This window comes from Drosophila suzukii, chromosome 3, assembly GCF_043229965.1.
Source record: "Drosophila suzukii chromosome 3, CBGP_Dsuzu_IsoJpt1.0, whole genome shotgun sequence".
Taxonomy (NCBI): Eukaryota; Metazoa; Arthropoda; class Insecta; order Diptera; family Drosophilidae; genus Drosophila; species Drosophila suzukii.
This window is the reverse complement of record NC_092082.1, coordinates 68,910,844-68,935,074: the sequence shown is the minus strand read 5'-3', so window position 1 is coordinate 68,935,074 and position 24,231 is coordinate 68,910,844. Positions and strand designations below refer to the sequence as shown.

The 24,231-nt window shown below is 39.9% G+C and overlaps 1 protein-coding gene across 3 annotated transcripts in view; it reads left to right on the top strand.

The window, feature by feature from the left end:
- Positions 1-24,231, top strand: part of bnl (fibroblast growth factor branchless) — a 45,707-nt gene that overhangs the window by 1,912 nt on the left and 19,564 nt on the right. For all 3 annotated transcript variants that reach the window (XM_036816800.3, XM_036816801.3, XM_036816803.3), the window contains exon 2: positions 6,569-7,913. In XM_036816800.3, coding sequence (XP_036672695.3) covers positions 7,118-7,913 — 796 coding nt within the window. In that variant the 5' untranslated portion in view covers positions 6,569-7,117. The remainder of the gene's footprint in view (positions 1-6,568; positions 7,914-24,231) is intronic.

Below are 24,231 nucleotides of genomic sequence, written 5' to 3'. Positions count from 1 at the left end.
TTTCTAAGATATTTACGAGAGCATTTTTCACATTCATTTTGGGGCTAGGGAAAATATTTAAATACAGATAATTTTGATCTTTTAAATTTATTTGTAATTTTGGTTAACATTTTTTTTTTTTTGTATAATTTGAACATTTTTTAAGTAAATTAGTTGCCTTAGTAAAAATACGACATATTTTCTAATTGGTACAACAAATGTTTGTAATCCTCTATAGTGAATTTTTATATCCTGATCCAATTCGTTTTCCTTTTTTTACTCAGCTCTCACGTCACAATTTCATTATCTTAAAAACGAGGAGTTCTCAAGGGCAAAGACAATACTTGACTAAACTGTTTGGTACCCCCCACAACATTTTTTTCTAGCTACGTCAATGTTGATTCAATAAGTGAAAAGTCAAACATAAAAAAAAGCCATTCATTAGTTCACTCAGAAAAGGCAAAAATGATTAAATAAATAGTATGGACAGGCCCGAATTAATTGAAATGGAAATTTAATTTTCGACAGTAAAAATTCCAAATTTCGTATGCCGATGGGACCCCGGAGACTGGCGTGTTTGCCCTCGGACTTGAGATGTCATAAAGCCAGCCAATTATCAAGTTTGTTCTGAAATGCGTGAGTTGGGTAACTTTTCGCTTGGGGCCTGTGACACATTTACAAATGGTGCTTGCTTGATGATGGCAGAGGCAAAGTTTGAAATACAACTATCATAATTCGTAGATAAAGCTTATCGCTTGCAAAAAGTATGAGAAGTGAGAAGTTTTACGGCCGTGCGTAAATAGTTTTGCGGTTTGTTTTCCTTTTGGCCAAAAGTGGCGCATAATACTCGGAATGAAATGTCGAGCATAACAGCGAGAAAAGGGAAATAAAATAAACTAAAGCCGGGGCGAGAAGAAAGGAAAAACCCAGTAAAACTGCAGCGTTTGTTTTAATGAAGCGTGAATACTAGACCACATAATGTGCGGCATACATTCGGAGAGCCACACACACGATCGCACATGGCAACAACTTTAGGTACACCCCTCAGTTAAAAAAAAAGTGAGCAACAAAAAACCGAAATGAAAACGAGAAAATCGTCGCGTTTTTTACTCTGGTTTGTTGTTGCCTTTTTTTGGCGGTTGACTTTATTTCTTAGTATTTATTTTTTTCGGCTGTTTGACGCATTTTAAAAATATCCTAGACGCAATTGTTGCTTTTGTTGGTATTATGGGGCTTGGCTGTCTGTTCGTCACATTACTAATACGTCGCGTTGTCTTTGATTTTCGTCGTCTTCTGTTGATTTTATTTTAAGGCGACGTATTGCTTTTAATTTTCGCACGTAAAGTGCGTGACTTTTAATTAGACTACAATAAATGTTCGAAAATGTGTGGGAGATGCGTCTGCCACTGGGCAAGTGTGTTAGTGAAGGCAAGAGATAGATTCTTAAGTGAGATACATGGGTGTAAAAGAGGCAGATACTGACCAAAATTCTTTGGGTACTTCCGCTAAAATCTAGATGTTGAAAGATAGGTTCTTAATAATGTAAAATTTATAAATACAGTGGGATGCCAACTAAAATTCTTTAATTATATGTTGGCATAAAGGTACAACTTTTATACAGAAATTTTCACTCATTTACTGACTTATTTCTTTAACCATTTTTCGCTTGTCTTTGGATGTTGTTATATAGAAATTTTTATAGAAAATAATATTATGAAAAATAACCGGTATGTTAGAAAAAATGTACAAGCTATTTTACAGATATTTTCACTCATTTGGTGAATAATTTCTATAACCGTTTCCGCTTAACGTTGGATGTTGTTTTATATAATTATATTATACACAATTCTTTAAAATATCTTTTTTCCTACGAATATCATAGGATTATAAGCATTATTCTACAATATTAACCTTAGAAAATTACACTCATTCCTTAACAATTCTTTTTAAAATTATATATGTTTTTATCTAGATTTTTGTTTTTCTAGGAATATTTTACTATTGCTATTTCTTCACAACAAGAGTTAGCCAAAGTCTTTAATGTTTGCTATGAAATATGAGTCATGTAGGTTAGAAAAATGCGAATAATAGTAGTTAATATTGATATTAATTTTTGAAAGCTTTAGTAGTTTTATATCTTAAAGCTTTAGAAAATTGGTGTCTAAGATTTAATATTTCAGTAAGTGGTGACATAGAGATAAAATTTCTTTCTAATCTTGTTTTTCTTATCCTGATGCCTGTGTGCAAATCGCTGATACCCCTCCTTTCTATATATTGTCAATATATCTGGCGACCGATATTTGCCTTGTTGTTAACACCGCCGCATGTGATTGAATTGCGATCGGGGTGTGTGCGTATATATCTCCGATTTTGCCCTCGCCTGTCTCGTGCACTAAATATTTAAAATAGCAGCATCTTGAGAGGATTTTTCCGCTGCCGCTGAGACTGCGGCAAAGGCAACCCAATTGCTTCCGGTTCAAATCGATTACACAAAAGCGCTGCCTTTGAGCGCTCAGGTTTTTTACTCGTACTTTTCCTTTTCCCCGGCGGCAGTGCTTTCCCCGTGGATTTCAGATTGTTGGCAAGTATCTAACAGTGATGCCTTCAAGTATCGTATCTTATGCCTGTTTCCATACAAATGAAGTGCACATCGATTAGTGCATTTGGCTGGCTGCCTGAGTTATGTTTCGGTATCTTTTTCATTTTCCCCGTTCGCCGCTTTTCTTGTTTTTCCAAAGAAAATTAATTGTTTTGTAAACACGGGAGTTAAATGGTGGGGCGGGGGCTCCATTGGTGGGGATGGGGGTTCCAAATAGAGAGATCCAGATCGGCGACAATAATACACATCACCCTGTTTGCGTTCTGATAGATATTCATCTATAAGGCAAGTTGTCAAGGAACACCACCGCACATCAATCTCTTGCTAAGCATTCCATAATACACAGATGTACGTATGAAATAAGTGTATTTATTCTCGTTCAATCTTGTGACAAGTGTCAACACCACAATGAACGTCAGACACTTAACGGGGAAAATAAATAGATATTCATCTTCTCTTGAACTAGAATTTCATTGTTAAACTCATACATATATTGGCATATTTGTTAAATTCTTTTCGCTTTCAGTTTGGCATTGAAATACTTTTTTTTGCAGTAAGGAAAATAATTAACTCAAATAGTTGCAACACTACATTGTTTTGTTTATTCTTGGGCCTAATTTATTTTATTGCCCCAACCTAAGTTGGGCAAAAACCATAACCACAAAAGCCATGAATTGCACATGTAAGTGAAGAGTCTGGGAATTTGTGGTTTGGGGCTGTTTTTTACTGCCAACCGCAAGAAGAATGAGATACGACACAACTAAATGATTTTCTGGGTAATGGATGTACGTAATAAATATCACAAATTAGCATAGCTTCTGAAAACAAACAAATAAGTCATATGAATAGAAAAAAGGTAATATTTAACATAATAAACTTGGCAAAAACAAATTGATATAATTAAAACAAGGTAACCTTCACTTTCAAAACGGTTCAACCTGTTCCGGTATTGTTTTCTTTTTTTTTCCAAATAAATACATAAAAATTAATACATATAAAACATCAACTTTATGCTAATTTCATCGCATATTTATTTTAATAGACTATTCAACTTTTATTCACCCGTTATAATAAATTATTTAAAATATTTTTCGGCAGACAAGCTGGATGAGCCATTTGCATATTAGCAAAAACCTTAACTCAGTATAATAAAATTTACATAAGTCCAACATTTCGGATTGTAATAAATGTCCAGAGAGGGTTTTTCGCTTTTGACTTTTTACTAGGGGTAGCCAAGCGACTGACATGAACTAATTAAGTTGCGCAGCTCGGCTTAGATTTATCGCCATCCAGGCGATCCGCCAGATACTTTCCAAATGCCTCGAAGCCCATCTGTCAGCGGCCACATTAAAACAGCGGCTAGAGCAAATGTCAAACGCATTTCAAACGCATAAATTTAAGCGGTGTTCGTGAAAACGGCGGAAAAAACTAAACAAAACGAAATATGTATAACGAAATTTGCTAATCAGCTTGTGGAGCGACTGTCATTTCGGTTCAATGAGTAGGCCTAGGCTTCGATTTCAGTGGCTTCCCAAAACCATAATGGAAACCCATAGCTAGAGATACTTATTTAAATATATTACTAGACCTTTTTGCTCGGCGACTTTGGTGACTTGTTGTCAAGCTGTTGGCGCCGACAACCTGCACAGATTATATTTTTAATGTATCAGACATCATATGGAATCTTAATGGACAATGGGATGCTTTTAAAAATCTACTTATGATATTTTGTTATTTGAAATGTTTTTAAAAAATTAAAATGTATTCTATTTCTTTAAAGAAAAAGATTTCATTTACAATCAAGGTTTTATTGCTTATTGTTTACTTATTCACTTGGTCTTATATTTGTTACATAGATTACGAAATCAATTATAAAATTATTGCCAAATCATTGTTGCTGTCACAAATACCTCATTTAAGCCCATTGTACCGCATTCAAGATCATTTCATTATAAAATGTATTCATTCTGTGACCAAAGATGCCGCCACACGTCGCTGGTCATTCATTTTTATACATTTTCTTTGAGATTTTGGGCTTTGGTTGTTGCTGTTTTTATTTTTGAGATTTGGACATTTATTTGATTAGGCGACTGCCACCGAAGATTGCCATTTAAATTTGGGTTAAGTGAATTTCAAGTTTTATAACGGACCCGAATTTACTCGCACGACAAGTGTTAAGTGAATTCAAAGAGTTCTTTGGTTTTCCCCTACTCGATGATATAGGGGCTTGGGTTCACTGATCAGTGATTGGACTTTCGTTTTCGTTTTGAGGGCAGTAATTTGCCGGAGCAATCACAGTAATCAAGTTTTGACTCTGATTAAATGTTTCGATCGATAATAGGTTTTTATACTTCCTCATGATGGGTCTTTTGGGGAATTAAAAGCACAAAAGATTTCGTTATTTTTTATGCTCATCATAATTTGTTGAATTGTGGAGGCAGATGAGCCAATGGTCTTAGGTCGTAAAAAAAAGATACATTTATATTTTTGGGCCTACCAACCATAGGTGTGCTTTTTAATACCATCTACATATTTAGGTATTTGTTGTATTCCAGCGCTATTTTTACAACTTTCGGCATGTGTCAAGACACGCTTCCCTTTTGGTGTTTTTTTAATATTTTTCTTCCCTGTGCTTTTGTTAATGTGGTCGCTGAGGCTGGAACTTTTGTTGCCCTTTCAGAATTCCACATAAATTCTACTACTGAAAAAAGATACATAAACAACGCCTTGAGACCGAATCTGCGGCTGGCTTGGCACACATTTTGCCTGCTGTGGCACATATATTTTTTATACACACTCGTATTTGGGTGAAAGGCATTAAACCGGCGAGAGGCAAAGATTTTTAATATATTTCTTGATCTTGTGAAGGATGATGGGAACTCAAAGAATTTTGCTGATTTTTATATTACACATATAATATTGGGTTTCTCTGATTCATCGGTTTTTTTTGGTCGCTTACGTTTTATAACTCTGTTGCCATGCAAATGCCCATTTTTACGACCTGAAGGGCTGAAAAGATTTTTTGGAGGGTTTTTGGGTTGTGCAAGAAACAACTATATCACAAATTTATCTCAAAGTCAACGCGTTGCATAACTTTGCAGGCAGCTTGGACAGAAGGACGCAAAAGCAATTAACATTTTGATGGCACAGAAGTCGTGTGTTTTTCTTTTTAGGTGTCTCTGTTTTGTCGCCAATTGGATTTGTTGCTCTTCCTGCTGTTTTTGTTGTTTATGGTAATTAAAACGGGGTGCACTTAAATGTTGCATAAAAAATGCTTCTTCGTAGGCTTGCTGAACACGTGCCAAAAAGACGGAGAAGTAGAAGTCGAGTGGAAGTGCAGCGGCAACGTCACTCAGCCGCCCCGTTGCCCTGCGCATATCCCATAGATACATAGATACACAGATACTCTGCCGGCGCAGTTAGTGCGTGATTATTTTCAAATTCGACACAGTTTTCTGCGTGAATTGTTTTTGTTGCCCATTTTATTTTTAAACAATTTGCCTGTCCGCCAGTCTTGAGGGGCTTTCCCCCTCTCTCTCTGTTGGGAAAGTCATTTTCGATGTTTTCACCGAGTTTTTCCTTTGCGTAACTGCTCCCTTTGGGCAGTTTTTATGTAACCTCTTGCCGATCACTTGTCGCTCTTATAGATACAATTGTTGATAGACCGGTGGCTAAAAATAAAATGTGCCACTTTGTCGTTGTCGTTGTCTCTTTAAATAGCCGAACACTAATTAAAATGTCAAAAATCGCGTTATAAGCGCTTAGGTGAAGAATTTATGCACAATTTGGCTTAATCCAAATTTGTTTCGCAAATGTTCGCCATGGAATTTTCAAAGCCAATTCCCAAATGCCATAAATTTTAGGCTGCGCAAGTGAATGTCACGTGATTTTTAAGTTTATGATGTAGATAATTATGATCTCTTACTTAATGATAAGTCTTCTGTCATGAATAATCAACTAACTTATCACCCAACATTCTTCTCATTGCAGCTCGTCAAAAATGTTGGCTAATCAAACGTTGGCCACCTAGAAACCAGCTGAGATTGCTCCATTCATCGCTCCCCAATTTTTATCGCGGGAATATCTGACATGACAAGAAAGTCATTGGCGTTGATAAGATGCATTATCAGCGGGGAAGACGAAGATGAAGATCCGCAAAAGCAACAGCAGCAATTGAAAAGTGTTAAACAAGTCTACGATATGATAACCTAATTTCCTGCCAGGAAAGAGGCGAAATAAGATATTTACCCAGAGAGTGACTCTTTATACAAAGCAAAGTCAGTGAGAAATAATAAAAAAAAAAAAAAAAACGCAATCGAAACGAAAGTAAAAGATTTCTTAAACGGGGCGTTCATATGTTTCAACGACATACGAGGGCGTGGCGAAGTCGAAGGCCCAATAAACTGGCAAACAAACAATAAACAACAGGCGTTACAACAGCGACTGGCTCGAAAATTATAAACATTCGGATTCGGAATCGAGATCGGGCGGAAAACAACGGCTCGAGAAACCCCTGTGAACCGAAAGTGGTGATCTTTGATGCGAAGAAACCTGCGCTTGGACTGGAGGGCCCTGGCGCTGCTGGGCGCCCTCCTCTCGTTCATCATCGCCTGGCCGGGCCTGGTCTTTGCGATGCCCCTCATGGCCATGGACAACTCAACCCTATCCACATCCACATCCACATCAACACACAAGCCCACATCCAACAGCACGAACAATAGCAATCTGTTTAGTAATAGTTATCTACAAAGTGATCATAGTCGTAGTAGTTTAGTGCCGAGCGCAGTGAGTGAACATAGTGTAAATCAACCCGCAAATCAAAGTATTAAAGCTGAATTTAATCAGAGCTTAAGCACGCATCCAGAACACCAATCCCAATCCCAATACCAATCTCCATCCCGATCCCAGGAGGAGGACTCCGATCAGCTGGAGGATCCGCTGGGATTCGTCATCTCGGGGGCGGCGAACGAGCACCTTGCGGTTTTGTCGCGTACCGAACGCAGCATTCGTCACCAGAATCAGCAGCAGCAGAGAAAGCATCACCATGCGCAAAATCATCATCACCAGCAGCAGCAGCAGCCACAGTCGCCCGCTGACAATAATTTCATTGGTTCGAAATCGAAAAGACTGAGCAACCCTAGAAGTAATCTAAACATAAATAGCAGTAGCAGTAACACACCCATCAGCAATCTGGACCGCAACGAGCGCTCCACAGTGCCCCAGTCCCACTTGGCCTGGACATCCCGCAAGATCCAGCTGTACATCAAGAACCACATACTCCAGATAATGCGTGATGGCGTTGTCAACGGAACCCAGTTCGAGAATAGTGAATTCAGTAAGTAGACAAGCAATATTACATAAAATAAATCAAGGAATTATTTTTTAAAGTAACGAATTCATATAAAATGCTAATATATTAAAAAAATGTAAATGATGTAGTTATTTTATAGAAAAAAAAATATTATTTTCATTTGGTATTTTTCTGACCTTGCAGTATTTTTTCATAATATTCTTATAATTCCCAAGTGCTTTTTTACCTGAGAATTAAAAGTACAAAAATACATATTTTTCTATATCAGGGATATTTCCAAAAATCTTATCGTCACCAGTTCTGGACGTACCTTAAAAAATAAAGGTACAAAAATAAATAATTTTCTAGATCAGGGATATTTTCAAAAATGTTATCGTCACCAGTTCAGGTTATACCTTGCTCTGCTCACACTTCCCACCCATAATGAACTTCAAAGTGGACGCCACCCATCCTCCCATCCCCTCATTACTCACTTATTCATTTTTGGTTTACTCTAGATATGTTTTATGTTCAATTTCTTTGGGGGCTTCTCTTGTTTAGTTTTTTTTCCGAACCGCCCATTCCACTAGGAACACTACATAAACAACCAAATAAACTTATGCCATTGGGTATATGAAATATTTAGAATATCAGAAATAATACAGGCCCAGGCACACCAACACAGGGATATATATATTCGATCTTGGTGTGTGTGATCCAACTATATAGAGCACCCACAAGTTGAAAGTTCTCATAAAACGCTGCGAAGCTGCGTAACACGCACTGAGATCCGCCAAAGAAATCGTATATTTTGTGGGGCTCTCGTCTGTTTATGTTGGGCATCATTAAGTTAGACACTTGATTTGGCAATGCTGCGGCCTGAGCATTGTATTATTTGGCATATAAATTCTTTAATGGGCTAAGGGCATAAATCTTGCCTTAATTAACCGCTCGCCCCGATTAGCCCGGCTCCCTGTGGGAAATGAGTCAGATTAAGTCTGATGAAGATAGCGATTCAGCTCATCATGAGCAGCATTTGCATAACTTTAGTTGGCCCCATCGAATTAATTTACAGCCTCATTTCCATTGACTTCCTTCCAGTCGGCCAGCAATTTGCAGCAGTGATAATAAAGCCACCGAAAAACTTGTTGTACAACTTGGGTCCGGTTTTCTCTTATCGGTCGAGTGCATCATCGCCATTGAGGAACATCGTGAGCTCCCCAGATGCCGCTTAGATAGCGGGGATTTTGTTTCGCCGTGGTACAAATTTTTTAATTCACTATCGCCGTTGTTGTACTTTACATACATGTCTCACGGTGCTTGGGCCTCAGGTGTTAATTTGATTTTGGACTCGATCAGGAGGCGATAATGCGAGTGGAGTGCGATAAGATTGAAATTGCCGAATAAAAAAGCTCCTCGGATGGAGAGTGTGTGTTGTTGTGATTCGATTGTGGGTGTCGGTAAAGATTTTTATAGTCACAAAACCTCTCACTCTCCCACTTTCGGGTACTCTCACCCTCGAACTTGGGACTTTCACGGGCCAAATCAGTGGCAACTAACAAAGCAATTTGTGTTTATTAGTGACTGAGTGAGTCTTTTATGGGCTGTAAATTGTACAAAGTACACCAAAAATCACGTCCAGGAACTATTTTCCGATATTGTGCTAAACTTCTGTTGATGTGGCAATGCTTTATCGCCTAAAATAAACTTCTTTCGCACTTGATATGGTCAGACAATAAGATATCTTCAAGATAATTTACGTTAGATGACAATATCTTATGTAGATAAAAGAGATCAGAGGATGAAACAGCAAAATATATAATTTAAATTGAAGAATTCAAGGTAATGCCTCCTTCTAGAAGCCATAAAAGATTTGTGACTTAAAATGTTCCTACAAAACTCAACAGATAATACAGATAAATTTAAATTATTATTATTATTTTGGTACTCTACTCATTTTTAAATAGTCATAAAACGCTGAAAACTCTAGGCCATAAGATCGCCGACAACTTCTTCGAAATGAAGCTGTCCAAACAAAATGAAGAGTGCCAAATTTGGTGAATTTTCCACTCCGCCAGCTGGCATCTTCAGTGGCATTTCGCGAGTCCCATCAACCAGTTGACCTCCAAAACGCGGGTGAAGCTCAACGCCAGTTGCAGTTTAAGTTTCCCGCAAATTGCAGCAGCGACTAACGGTGTCCGAGGGGTACATACTATATACCTCGAACGGACCCGAACTGAACCCCAACCCAAGTCCGAACCTGGAAAAAATACACCTTTGCACTGGGGGCGTGCATACCATATTTTAGAGATGATATATGGAGAGTACTTGGCCCGGCGGGCAGACGGCAATTATGCGACTGATTTAGTGCGTGGAGCGAGGTGTGAAGTTGAGTGAAGCCCCAGTCAAAATCCCAGTAAAAACTGGAGCCGCTGGATGCTAAAAGCTTCCGACAGCATCTTTTGATAACTTAATTTACAACACGTCTTTCGCGGCCCCTGAAGTTGATGAAGTTGCCCCGACAGTTTGGCCAACATTGCATCGATCCAACTGCAGTTACTTTCACTGTCACTCGGCTCTGGACTTCACCATGTTAATTGTCTTTTCAAATACTAAGTCTTTTATATTATTATTTGTTTATGAGTTTTTTTTCGGGACAGGCCTTCTCTATTGTAGAAGGCGTTCTAGAAATATCAAAAAATGTCTTTGTCAAATGTTTAGAGCGTAAAAAGTCAACAAACGTGGCCTTTGTTGAGATCTTTTTCGGGAAAGTGATCTCGTTAAAAATTGGTATCTTCCATGGCTTATGTCTCAATTAACTTCCCAGGGTTTTTTTATCTCTTGCTTAGAATTTATGTAAATTTAGATAATTGCATCAACTTTAATCCCCCGAGAGCTTGATAAATAGATTCGGCACGGCAATCAGGCATGAAAAGAATAAAGGAAATTTCAACATAGTATACCAAATGGCCGAACTATTATATCACTTTCGGCACATAATACGATAAATTAATTTTACACAAACATTTGGCCGCTGGCTACGTCACGGATCCAAGGCAATCTATTGAGCGATCTCGCTTTTTCGGGCTAGACGGCGGCGAAAATTGTTGTGCTGGGATTTTCAGATTGGACAAAGTGGTATAGTAGTGAAAGATGTTTATTTTGGGGGATATTAAACAGAAGTTTAAATACTCTATCGGGGATTAAAATTAAAATAACATTTTTACTGGGGGATTACAATGAATGATTATTTGTTCTAGTTATGTTATTATCTTTAGTACTTTCAAAAATATTTATTTAATGACCAATAAGTGATTGGAAAATCTGCATTATTTTTTAAACGTTATACATCGCATGTTAATGTTGTTATAAAGATTTGAAAAGATAGACAATAGAGTAAATAAATTCTAGACCTACAAGAACAGCTGGTATTCCAATTTAAATACCATTTGATTAAACAAATTCAAACGTATCTCCTGAATACGAATTCATATATGTATCTACCGTAGACTTTTCCATCTGCCGGGTGGTGATCAACTTTTGGAGATCCGCATTTCGGTGGATATATCTGCGTGTAAGTGAGTGGGTGGCGGGTGGCCAGGAGACAGCACTTGACAACCTATTGTCAGCGATGTGGCTCATCATCAGTCAGCGATGGCAGCGATGGGAATGGTGGTGCCGGTAGTGGTGCTGATTTATGCGCCGGGCAACATGGGGACCTGAAAATACTGCGAAAGTGTTTTGTTTTAGATAAGATTATGCTCCGTAGTTCTCTGCGGAGCAAGTGGGACGGCAAATGGGCGAGCGGACGACGCAATATGTCAAATGGATTTACCAGCAAGTCGGCGTGGGTTAGTTTTTCGGATGGAGGCTCTTCCTCTGCAAATGTTTTTCCGGCAGCCGCTCTTATATTTTCTATATTATTTTTAGCCAGGTGGCAATGAACTGTTTGGTCTCTGGTCTTTGCACTTCTCCGCCCCCCTTTTTCGGTTATATAAAAAGGTCTAGGCCAGATATGTTGCTCAAAAATATGGATGATATTTCGATAATATTACCCCTATCACCGCCTGCATTGACGACAATGTTAAATTATGCGTAAATTCGAAAGACAGAGAAACATTTTGTAAAAGGCCCCCGAAGTCGTCGATGGTTTATGAAGCTGGCCCCGCTATATAAATTACAATGATTAATGACATTTTGCACGCAGTTCTCGGCGGCTGTTGCTGCCGTGGTTATTGGCGTTGTTTTACAATCATTTTTACGGGCAATTCATTTTCACCCAGGTCGATTCACATTCAGGTCCGACCAGCAGATTTTTTCAAGTGGTGCCCGGTGGCACAGAAACCACTCCAAACATAACCATATTTTTGGCAATGAATTAAAAGTGAAGGCTGCGAGGGAAAATGGGGCGTATGAGTAATATGATACTATAACTCTCATTTAATATGATTTCAAGGGGGCTACCTTTTTATTACAAGCAATTTAACTGGTAACCAAGCAGATAACAATAGGATTTGTAGTATGATTAAAAATATTAATAGAAATATGGTTATTATTATCAGAGATATATTCTCTATTTCGTTTTTATTGCTCATGATTTTTACCACTGTAAAAAATAAAACATTTTTTATTAAGATTAAGGATAATAAAATTATTGGATACATTGTTTTATTTCATAATCTATACTCTACTTCCCTAATCCACTATATTTCAAAAATACTTTCTATACCTTCTGAGCTGCATAAGAAAACTTTACTCACTTAATTTATGCCATTTTCAGTAGAGTTTTCTTTGCATTTGGTTCGGTTCTTCGGTTCGCATAGCAAAGCGATATTTTTACCAGATACGTACCCGTCTATATAGACATTTCCATACCGACACGTTCATGGTCATTTGAGTCGTAAATCTGTGGGCCCAGACATGCGTTTTGCGGAGTTGGAAAAATTTGGGTTGGCACGAAATCGGATGAGTATCCAAAAAGCGGTCAACTTCACAGAGTCCATGGAACAAGTGGTAAACAGTCAAAACACGGCCACCTACAAGTTGCAATAAAACAGGAAAAAACCCAGGCAGAAACTGGATCAATTTATTAACGCACTTTGCGTTGGCGATGCAAATGCATTTTTTCCACGATTTTCATCTGTAACTCGAAGCCTTTTTGGCCAACCGGATTTCGTGCAAATGAAGTGATTAATTCGAACCGAAATTGCTCACCGATAGCGCAGATAATTTGACTCATTGCTCAACACCTAAAAGTCGGAGCCATTCGCAATAAGTCCCATGAAAATTCTTCGGGCGCCAAGAAAAGATTTCCAGCACCCCCAGCTCCGAAGTTCAACAATCATAAATATCATATCGGATAGCTTAAGTGTGTTATCTTTCGAATTGCCCCATAAAAAGTTTGGACCTAAGTGTGTCACCTACTCTGGCAACTAAGTAGGTCTCTAGTAGTGCCCCGGGGATTATAAATTAATTGCACTGTAATTGCCAATTGCCGGTGCTATCGTAAATCTAAAGTTGAGAAAAATAAAAGTGAACGCAACGCTGGAGGTTGATAAGAAAGTGTGGGACATCGGCAACATAGAGTTCCAAGAATTATTTGAGTAAACTGAAGTTACACCTACGAAATCTCTGGTAAATGCCAAACTTCCTCGAGAGATGTGAGAAACGGTTGTTTACTCAAGCCAAACATTTGGGTTGGGAAAAGCGAAAGTTCTCTCTTTTTCTTATAAGGGCGTTGAGTGATTATGATTGAAAGCGAAATTGACGGATGGGCTTGGGAAATTATAGTTTCATTTAATCAAAGGTGAGTTACTTAAAGGCCTTAAATAAATTTTAAAATCAACTAGAGAGGACTTGACTTGGTTGTCTAAGGAAATTATTTCTAAGCAGGCTGAACACAATTTATTACCGACTTGTAAATGACATATTAATGATCGTTTCACTGCAGTGGATTCAACACCACCATTAGCAGACCAACAAATATAAAACAACCATCATTGACAACCGCACACGCGCTGAAAATAACAAAATTTCAATTTACAAGAGGCGTATGGTCGTTATGAATCCGGTTTAAACGAAAGCCGACTCTCCTTGGGATCGGATTGGATACACCTCCTCCTCAAATATGTTCGCACTTAATAGCTCAAGTTTACAGAGCCAATCATCGACAAATTGCCGCACTAATCTACCCGGCGAAACAATTTTCGGGGCGGTGGATAAATTTTTGCATGCAAAGAGCGTAAAGCCCCCTTCCGAAAAGGGGGGTCTTCTTAATATGCGCGACCATGGTGGGGCCATAAAAAATGGGGTCTGGAGAGGGGGACTTTCAATCCAGACCCGCGTGCCTCGGATCCCGCTCTATATTAGCTATTTTAGCTACTGGAAGCGGGTTAAGTGCGTGTGCAATTTGCGTAGATAAAACGCGGCTTCATTCACGATGGAGTCTCGAAAATATATCCAAGTCGAAAACGACTTCCGCTGGAAAAGTGAAAAGAGCGAAATGCGACTAATGGTGGCCGCGCATCTTGCAGATACATTTCGTGATCGGTTCGCTGCTCGTGTCTTGTGTCTGCATCTTGCAAGTAGGAAGTGAACCCAATTGAGGTGATGACACACACAGCTAGTCCCAGTGCGTTCTGATGTTGTGCAGTGTATACAAAATTCTAATGACCATGCTCGGGGTTGCAGGGGCGGGGATAGAGGGGCAAGGGGGAAAAAGGGGTGGCATGTGTCTGGAGAAGGTCTGAACCAGCACTCAAAAAAATAAATTGGTTCCTTAGTGCAATAGGAAGTCGTACCCAAAGCTTGAATTATGATATCATATAATATGACATGATATGACATACAAACCAAAATTGGATTAAACATAAATTTTTCTCATAGATTCATAAATAGATTGAAGCTAAAATTTAAGAGATTTTAAGCAAATACGAGATGTATCATCGATGAAAATATATATTTAATTGGGAGATTTAAAAACCAATAAAAAAATTGTAATAAGATGTAGTAAATAAACTGCAAAACAATTGAATTCTAAGAAAATCGAATATTAAATAAATAAAGTATTAGAAGTTCTGAAATTCAAGAACAATTAGTTCTTAAACAACTTTGCTATTTACTTCAGAAAAAATATTTAAATATTTCTTTTTTGAGATCGTAATGTGCTAGTACATTTCATTTAGATAGATATTTTAAAAACAAAATTGCTATATAAATCATTTGAGAATATGATTTTAGAAGAATGTTAAATCTAAGGAATATTAAAGACACTTTTTTTTTAGTGTGGGCCATTGACTCGAGCCCGTTCTCTGTGTATACACGCTTTATTTAAACTAATTGACGCCAGCGGCATGAGTGCAAGGTGTGCGGGTTCCCCTGGCATCTGCCGCCCCAAAGACCCCTTCCCAACCCCATCCAACATCCCCCTTTCCCCACTACACCCATGTGTGCAAAGGTGCAATTGGAAAAGTGTCAATTGTTTGGGTTGGCCGGCGAGGGCAGCATCGTCATCGCTTCGTCGGCCAATTGATGGGCGTCAAAAGTGAACAATGAGTTTCAATTAGTATCTATGACTGCCCGCTGGATTATCCAGGGCAATGAGGAAGTCTGTCTGGTTGAATGGGCAGCTGATTGAGCCCAACTCTTCCTCCTCCCCGATTCTTCCAGAATGACATAACATTCTCCGCAGAATTCAGAATTCCTTTGGAAAGTGCTTCCGCATCGGTGGAAAATTCTTTTGCATTTCATTCACTTTCGGACTTACATTACGGCCTATTCACAGCCACAGTATTAACTATCCGATTTGATGGCCCGCTGATCATCATCATAGGATCGAGGGGCTTTATGAGCCCATTTTCGTGGTAGATCAAACACTTTCCTCATGTCTGCAGACGGCGGCAAAACGCTTCCGTGGCAGGTCAATTTTATGAGCGCCACTAAAGTGCCGGGAGAAGTTTTAAGAGCCCCTGCAATCTGTTTGTTTTCAATGGCATATTTTGGCCAATAGAAAAACCGCCTGGCCAGCAGCCTCAGTAGCCACTTCTTAACGAGCTCGCTAATTTGCCAAACAGCCGGAGTCGGAGGACCGATGCCTCCATGGTATTCCGCATTATTTACAGCGGGCAAACAGAAGATCTGCGGAGGAGATCATGGCTGAATGCACTTACTTCTCCACTTAATTGAAGTGCAGGATGGATGCTTGATTTTATGACCGGATTTAATGGCCATCCAAAGGCATCCAAGGCAGTTGCATAATGAGGCTGGCTCCAGTGACCCAGTAACTGGGCTTTCCAAAAAGGGAAAATGAAAATGACCACCCACGTGGGCAGCATTCAGCCTGCCTGCCTGCCTGCCCGACTGACAATAAATTTTAAACGTTCAATTTACCGGACCCCCGACAATTGAAAGTGCTCACGGCCCAGGGGCAGACAACTTGTTAACTTGTTCAACAGTATTTTTTCCTTATATATTTTTTTTATATTTTCTGGTCTTGTTCTGGCTTTCTTCCTCTCTCGTCTCGATTACTTCACTTGATTGACCCATTTGTTAGCCGCAGTTCGTGCATTTATGAATGATAATTTTCGGAGGCTGGCAAAGGCCAGTTCCATTAGCATTCTACAATGTAAGTAATACGCGGAGCTACTGGCCTTTGTTTGGGGCCTCTCGCCCACTGGAATCGTGCCCCTCTAATTGGTGATATCGCATATCAGCCATATAAAAATTGCCCAAACCCGGTCAATAGGCATTGCATTAAATTTATGACCGTCGCGCTGCCGCGGCCTTTGTTGCATTTTATTTTGACATATTGTTGACAAATGTCACCGGAGTTCGTTTTGTGGGGTGCCATGCTAATTACCTTTGCAACGTCTCTGACAGTCCGTGACAGTCCGCGCCACTCCCACGCGATCCCCGGATCTCCCAGTCTTGAAGACCGGGCCCCGAGACCCGGGTGATCTATGGGAAGTGTCGCCGCTGGACTTGCGGACCTGAGTTGTTGAATTGTTGCCGAGTGCCAAATTAGCAGCGCACCCACTTGGAGGGAATTGGACACAGATGCTAATAAATGCTTGGCCGCCTGGTAGTGTGGCTACTAAGGTGATCAGTCAATCTGGCTAAGAAAAAGTGGTCTTGTATTGATACAGAAACCTGTAAGGTGTAAACACTTTGCTAATAGTTCGGGGATTTCATCTATAAACTTATAAAACGAGACTATCAACTAAAGAAATTAGTATTGAATCTTCATAATTAGTCAAATGTCAAACCAAGCGCTTTTGTCAACACTAATGGCACCGGTATCTTTTGGAAGATGTTTAGAAAATGTTATCGTATTTTGGGATAACACTAGGTTCGGTTTTCAGTAAAATTGAGTTAATTAAAAACTGGTTTCAAAAAATCATAAACCATTGATTTAAAACTTGACTAAGCAAGGTTCGCGGAAAATCGAAGGTTTCGGAAATAATTTTACATATAGTCCAAAGTCTAGATATCACCTTAGGAATTCGAGTATTCAAATGATCATGAGGGCGACAAGAGGCATGAAAATGTTTCTATTTTAGAATACGAGAGAAAAGTGCTTCTGAGAATGATACGCCGAAAATCAGAGCGGATTAAGCTGTTAAGTGGCTGCACTGGTGCTCCCTAATTTCGAAAATCCGCTGCACTTAATCATTGGAATGGGGAACCACCGGGAATTATCGCTGCTTGACACTAGCACGAGTCACAGCGCCAGCCCGCATCCAAAAAAAAGGGCTTTCATAATCGGTTCTAAACACTTTCAGCTCTGTACCAGTATCTAGGAACTTAAATGTATCTTTGGATCTGACTTTTGTAGCCGTGGGTGGATGCTGCTCTGTTGTAACACCGAAATTGATGTACTTACGGCATGATCAATTAAAGTATTAACTCTAGTTGAACTCGAGCGCCGTGGGTGTCGATTGAGGCAGCTAATCATACAAGCCCCGACAACTGCAGTTTGTTTGCCCAGTTTTCCGATGGGGGGCCAGGTGCCGAAAGGTGGGGCATCCATCATGAGGCTGCCTTTTAATTGCTTTGAAATTCTTCGGACGACTCCCGATTAGATACTGATCTTGGGGATTTTAGCCTAACGGTGCCTTGATTAGATTCATTTCAATTCAATCCGGCAACCTCAGATTCGGATTTACCCCCGGCGCCCGCTTTCAATTCATTTCAGATACAATTTTACTTTGATTGAGATGGAGATGGAGATTCAGATTGAGCGAGGTGAGATGCCCCACTACCAGTTTGTCCAGTGTGTGGCGCCCGTCCAACCTGTTGATTTGCCTATCAGGCTGGCAGGCTTTCCACACCATTGCCACACAGTTGGCCAAAAGGAAAACTCACTGGGCCTGCCTATCTGCGGCATTACATCAGCGATCCATCGATATTTACATATGGTATGGTATAGGAGATCTCCACCATCGATGCTTGCCGGCATTTGGCAGATTGATTTGCATCTCGGCGGTCTAATGAAGATAAATGCCCTCGGATTGGCCCCCTGATCAATAGCTGGGCGGTCGCTCTCTCGCTTAATTAATATGTGTGAGCCACAGCTAGTTCCATTCATTTACTTTCTTTTAGTAGACGAGGGTCCATAGTTCAGGGCGTGATTGTCAAATAGTTTACCTTGTCTGCCGCCTGACGTATGCGCATTTATTTGCTATTTGCCGGGGCATTTTGCGTCATTTAAATGGCTTTTTAATGGACAAGAGTAGCATTAGCCTTTAATTAGCAGGTTGTTGGGGAGGATTTATGAGGGAAATAAATTTATGTCTGTCAATTGAAGAAAATATAATCGTTCTGTAATAAATACTTATATTTTATTTGAACAATTAATAGCATGTGGAATAAACCTTTATATTTGTTATAATTTTAAGTGTACATTAAAAACACATTTAATATGTATTTACCTTCAATGTCAGAATAATAAATGGTTTTTTTTTATATATTTAAATGTGAGAGTGTTCTATTCCCATTTAAATGTATTTATTTATTTAACATCTAAAATGAGGAAACAAACAAACAGAAATAAAAAACCCTTTGAGAATTTCCCCATTAATCACCACAGCTAAACTATGCCCATGTTCAATGCCAATCTTTAAAATTCCCAGCCAAATAAACACTAAAAACGTTTAGGTTTTCGCACCTGGCACAGCCATGTGCTCCACATAATCTATCAAATCAGCGGGGAATCTTTGCATACCCGTTAGTACGACCATTCAACAAAATTTCTTTCCCATGAAAAGTGATTTCATGTTGACCACAAATCAGGGAAAAGTTTCGATCACATGTGGGCTGGACCAGCCTCCAGGGCAATTGAATTCACTTAGATTCCAGGCCAGTTTTAAGATGCTAATGGAAAGAACACTTCTGGAGCCCAAAAACTAAAAAAGCGTTACACTCTAAAGGTGCGAAAATCACAGACCGCAAAGAGTTTGCCAGCCTTTTCAGCGCTCTTTTCGTGGACAAGAAATTGCAATTTAAATGCCATAAATTAAAAGGAAAAGCGAAGATATCGAGTCCACAAGCATACACATAAATAATGCCCTAGGGCCGAGGAATTGACGCTGCCTGCGAGTGAAATGAAAATTGAAATCGTAACGCGGTCGCGAGTTGAAGGCGGTTTTTATCGCTGAGCTGGAAATCGGGGGCTCGAATGGCAGCTTGGCCTGCAAGTCGCCGACGGGGTGATAAATCTTTCTATTAGCCAAACTGCGGGATCGTATTCCAGAAAGAAAAAAGAGTAAGGAGTACGAATCACTGGGCCCAGAAGGCTCAGGGAAATATCTTTTATATAGCGCCGCCGACGCGACTGTTGAGGCGATTTTAATCGCGCCGCTGCATAATTTATAAATCCATTTTAATCAGCCAGTGCTCGGCAATTACTTTGTCTGCATTTAAATGGGGAGGATGTGGAGTATGGAACTTGAACTTGGCCCAGCGGGGCAGGTGTTCCACCTCCTCCAATGGCATCTGCTACGTGGCCTAGGTGTGTTAATTCGAGCTCTGCGATTGCGTAGCCTGCTCATTGAGTTGTCAGCCGACTGCAGTCCCCGGTTCTCCACTTCTCCAGTTCAACTGGCCATGATAAATAGCCTGCAATTATGTCCATGTCATCGCTGGCTTCTTTGCCGGCGGATCTCCCATACCAACTATGTTTTTTTAGCCCCTCTTCGGGTTGCCAAATAGCCGGGCAAAAATGGGAAAAAAATATATGCTAATTGAATAAACACGCCGACACACAATCCGGCGCGAGAAAGCAACCCACAGTGGCCATAACTATAAGCGCACATAAGGCTGTGTACTTATAGTTATGCTCTGCACAAATTGACACTAATCCCTTGACTAAATAGCTCGAAAAAACAAAGCAAAAGCGAGCATTTACTAGCTAGTAACTTTAAAAACGCGCGCGATTTTTTCCAAGAAATTTGTGCTAAGTATTTGGATCATTGAAAGTTGCGCTATAAGAATGGAAATGGCATGCAAATGATGGAAACTTATTCATGGAAATTTTACTGATCGTATATAAGAGCATTAGCATAAGTTTGAACGGGTCTTTATGGCGATTTAGTAACATTTATGGGGTTATTTACAGTTGAGTTTATGGGTTTTGTAATAGAGAATTGTATAGGGAAATTCGAATGAAAACTTTATTATTGCGGAAAACAATGACTTTTAAGGGTTTAATTATAATATTAACATTGAAAAGGAAATGGAAAATCGATTTCTATATAAAGAAAATCTTGAATAAGCCATATTGCGATCTTGATTAAATATATTTATTGTTTTTCGATTGCTTTGATCATTATTCCTAATGGTGACTCACAACCTTCGCAGTTTCAAGCGTTTTTCCAGCATTTCTCTTTGCACTACCATAAGCGATTTTCCTTGATCGATTTCAATTGAATAGCTATTGATCTTGGGAGTTCCTCGAACTGCACTAGGTCACTCAGTCACCCCGTCAATCGGCGGGCCAATCAAGCCAACCATCTCAGCCGCCAAAGTTCAGTTGGCATTTGTGTGTTAGGAGCGTGTGCCTTGAATTGATTTCAATTTCTGTGCCGATCGCTTGCCTACTAACTTACTGAAAGGCCATTGATCTGTGGGGGAAATCAATGCGAAATCTATGCAAAAATATAGAGAGAGTGGGCAGGGTCATTAACTGCGCCGCGCAAATGGTTCGGCGGTCAAATTCATAAATCAGTGAGACAAGAATGCAGTTCTATCTCCTCCCAGTGCATGGGGAATTTTGCAGATAAATTGATGATAGCAGCTGGCAGTTGGGGCGATCCAATGGCGATCCATTGACTAATAGTGTTAGATTCAGCTATGGCCGATAAGCGTTTTGTTACGACACAACGCACCAGAAAGTACCGGGCAGCAATTGTCATCAATTATGTTGATTAATAGAGGGCCCAAAGCGCAAACTTGTGTTAATAGTTAATAGTCGTTGCGTTAAGAGGGCGGCTCTTTTCTTTCCGGTTATAAATAAAATATGGTGTCTTATCGGCTATTGCCCTGGTATTTCGCGATAGCAATCAACTTTGTCGTCAGCTGACAACTTTTGATGGAATTTGCCGGGGTATTTACTTCAGTGGTTAGCAGGTCATGCGGAGAGTCTTAAGCCTCTTTCTGCATTCTGAATTTGAATTCTTCTGGCATGCTTTCCCACACACATCGCCAACTGATGTGATCGGCTTATCTGCATCTCCATTAGATAGTCAAACATATCGGGGCCCCACCTAAAAAGAAGTCAGCATAATTGATTTGTCTAATGCAGCACGGCATGTGCTTGGAAATTACGCCGAGGCCTGTTTGTTGATGCAGACGCAAAGATACCAAAGATTCGAAAGATACAAAGATACATTTCTGCTCGCTTAATTGCGGGCTACCCAGCATGGGAGCTCCTCGCTGATTAGCTGTTGAGTTATTAGCAAACATAGACATGGCATATGTATAGCCGTGAGAGAAATCCGTAATGGATCTGAAATCCGTATGATCTGGGCTGGGGGCAATCAGTCATATTTTTTCATGTTTGGCAATCAGCGGCGGTCGCTGCATCATCGTCAGAATTATGCAAACAAAGGTGCCACACGGAGCGTGGACGCTCCAGAGGAAGGTGATCTGGACAGGATTGACGCAGAGGACGGAGTTCCAGACAGACAGCGACAGCCCACTTGACAAAGACAAAGCCAAACAGAGCTCAAAAGGTTTCATTGCTTAATGTCACGGGGGTCCCGGTCTGCGGAGACTTAAACTGATTTATAATTGCGATACGTCTTTGCAACGCGATACCTTGAGATTCTTATAAACCATTGCAAATAAATAAGCGCCTTATTCCAGGCGATGACAAGAGTCCCAACTCCAGCTCCAGGTACTCCAGTGTGGGCAAAGAACTGGCGACAAGTGTGTAAATTGAAACCCATTTGGGTACACCAATCCGATCCAGAACAGAACCTGGAACCCCGTCTCGGGATGGGTGTTAAAAACAAGCCAACCACTAGATCTGGCTGCAAAAAAAATCGAAGAGACCACCGACTGCGTCCGTGCCATTTAACAGCTACTAAAAACCCAACGATGGCCAATCCTCAGCCTCCTTATAGACAATGCTCTCCATGCTAAATGGAGTGTAGGGAAATAATATTAAAACTTCGTCGGTGCGTTTTTATCGGGGCGCCGAAGTTTTCATGCCCTTGTGCATTATTTTCCTAGGCCTACTTGTGTAAACTATCAATGATAGGGGTCAAGAATAACAGGATGACTAAAAATAGGTTTATTAGATTGAGAACAAATTGCTTTAATGGTCAATTTAGTGCAATAAATGGAGGAGGTATAAAAAGTGCATATAATCCATTTATCTATTCCTAAAAAAATAAATTGTCTTAAAATTAAATTACCATAGAGTTTGACCTTTGAAATTTAGGTTTGGGTAGTATTGATTTATCCTCTTAATTTAGAAATAGTTGAGGAGACTTTAAAAGTCAAAATTGATCAGATATTTTTTTGCATTCCTGTTTTCAAAAGCCTAGTAAGTGAAAATACATCCATTAAGTGAGAATTAATTGTTTTAATTGGTCCATATTTCTTGAAAGCTGGACTAGCTTGTAGCTGATTATGAGCCTTTTAAATCGTTAAGTCCTCATAAAAGTGGAAATTTATATGCTGATCGGCAATCCTCTTCCTTAGCGAAGCAGGCTTTTCATACTCTTACCAAGCGGGCTGCATAAAATTGAATAAAAATAAAAACCAGCGTCAAAACAGGCAACAAAATATGCGTAATTATCGGCTTGTATTGGTAGCCCATTCAGTTTCAGTCGGGCGCAACAGAGTCAGACAAGTCTCGAACTAAAGAGTCGGGGGCCCCGAGGATTGGAGACTGAAGAAAGGAGACTGAGGACCGAAGACGGGGCCCAAGGGCCTTTGTGTCTGGCTTGGCCGATCGGACTTAGCGGCATCCTGGCGCTAAACGAACGAAACGAGCCAACAATGCGATAAATTACCCGGCAGCTAATTTAAATGGCATCGAATGGAGCGGAATGGCGGCAGAGCGCAGGCAGCCGTAAAAACCCAATCGAAACTAGATCTGATTAACTTTGATTTATCGTAGGTGGCAAGCTAGGCTTTCGGGCCGCAGCCCAGTCGTCTAAATTTAGCCAGTCTTCTGGGATCTGGGGTATGGAACCCGAGGGCTACGCTTCAACTTCATTAGCTGGATGCGACCCCGGGGCGGACCTTTGGATTGAATTGTATTCAGAGGCGTGAGCTTGAGTAATGTGGAGGCGTCGGGTGGCCACATATTTGCACTTTGACTCGCTGACTCTGACTCTGACTCCAACTGGGATTCTGGCCAGGAGGGAGTCGGTTTGATAATCGGTATCTGACTCAGCCCGGGCCAAGTTTAATGGCCTTAACGGCCTTGTTAGCGGCAACTTCCGCGTGCAATTTGCATGTAAATCGGTGACATTTATTTGGTAGGCAGTCCCAACTCATCAACTCGCTCTATGACTCCCTCACGACTTTGGCTTGAGCTTGAGCCCCGGGCCCACACTCAAAGTACACATCATTTGCATGGGTGAATGGCACTGAGAAAAATAGGGCAGTTCTTTAGAGAGAATGTTTATAATAATTTTGGAGATATTAGAATTAAAAGCAAGAACTGAAATCAAGAATCAGTTGTCTTAAATTTGTTCCATTTGTCCTTAGATTATCACGTAATGAAATATTTTAAAGGATCTTGTAAAGATATTTTAAAATCTTTGAAAAAACAATTCTTTAGGTTAGGTAAAATTCTTTATATTAAAATGTATTTCTCTGTGTTATACCGAATTTGGTTGAAAATACTTTT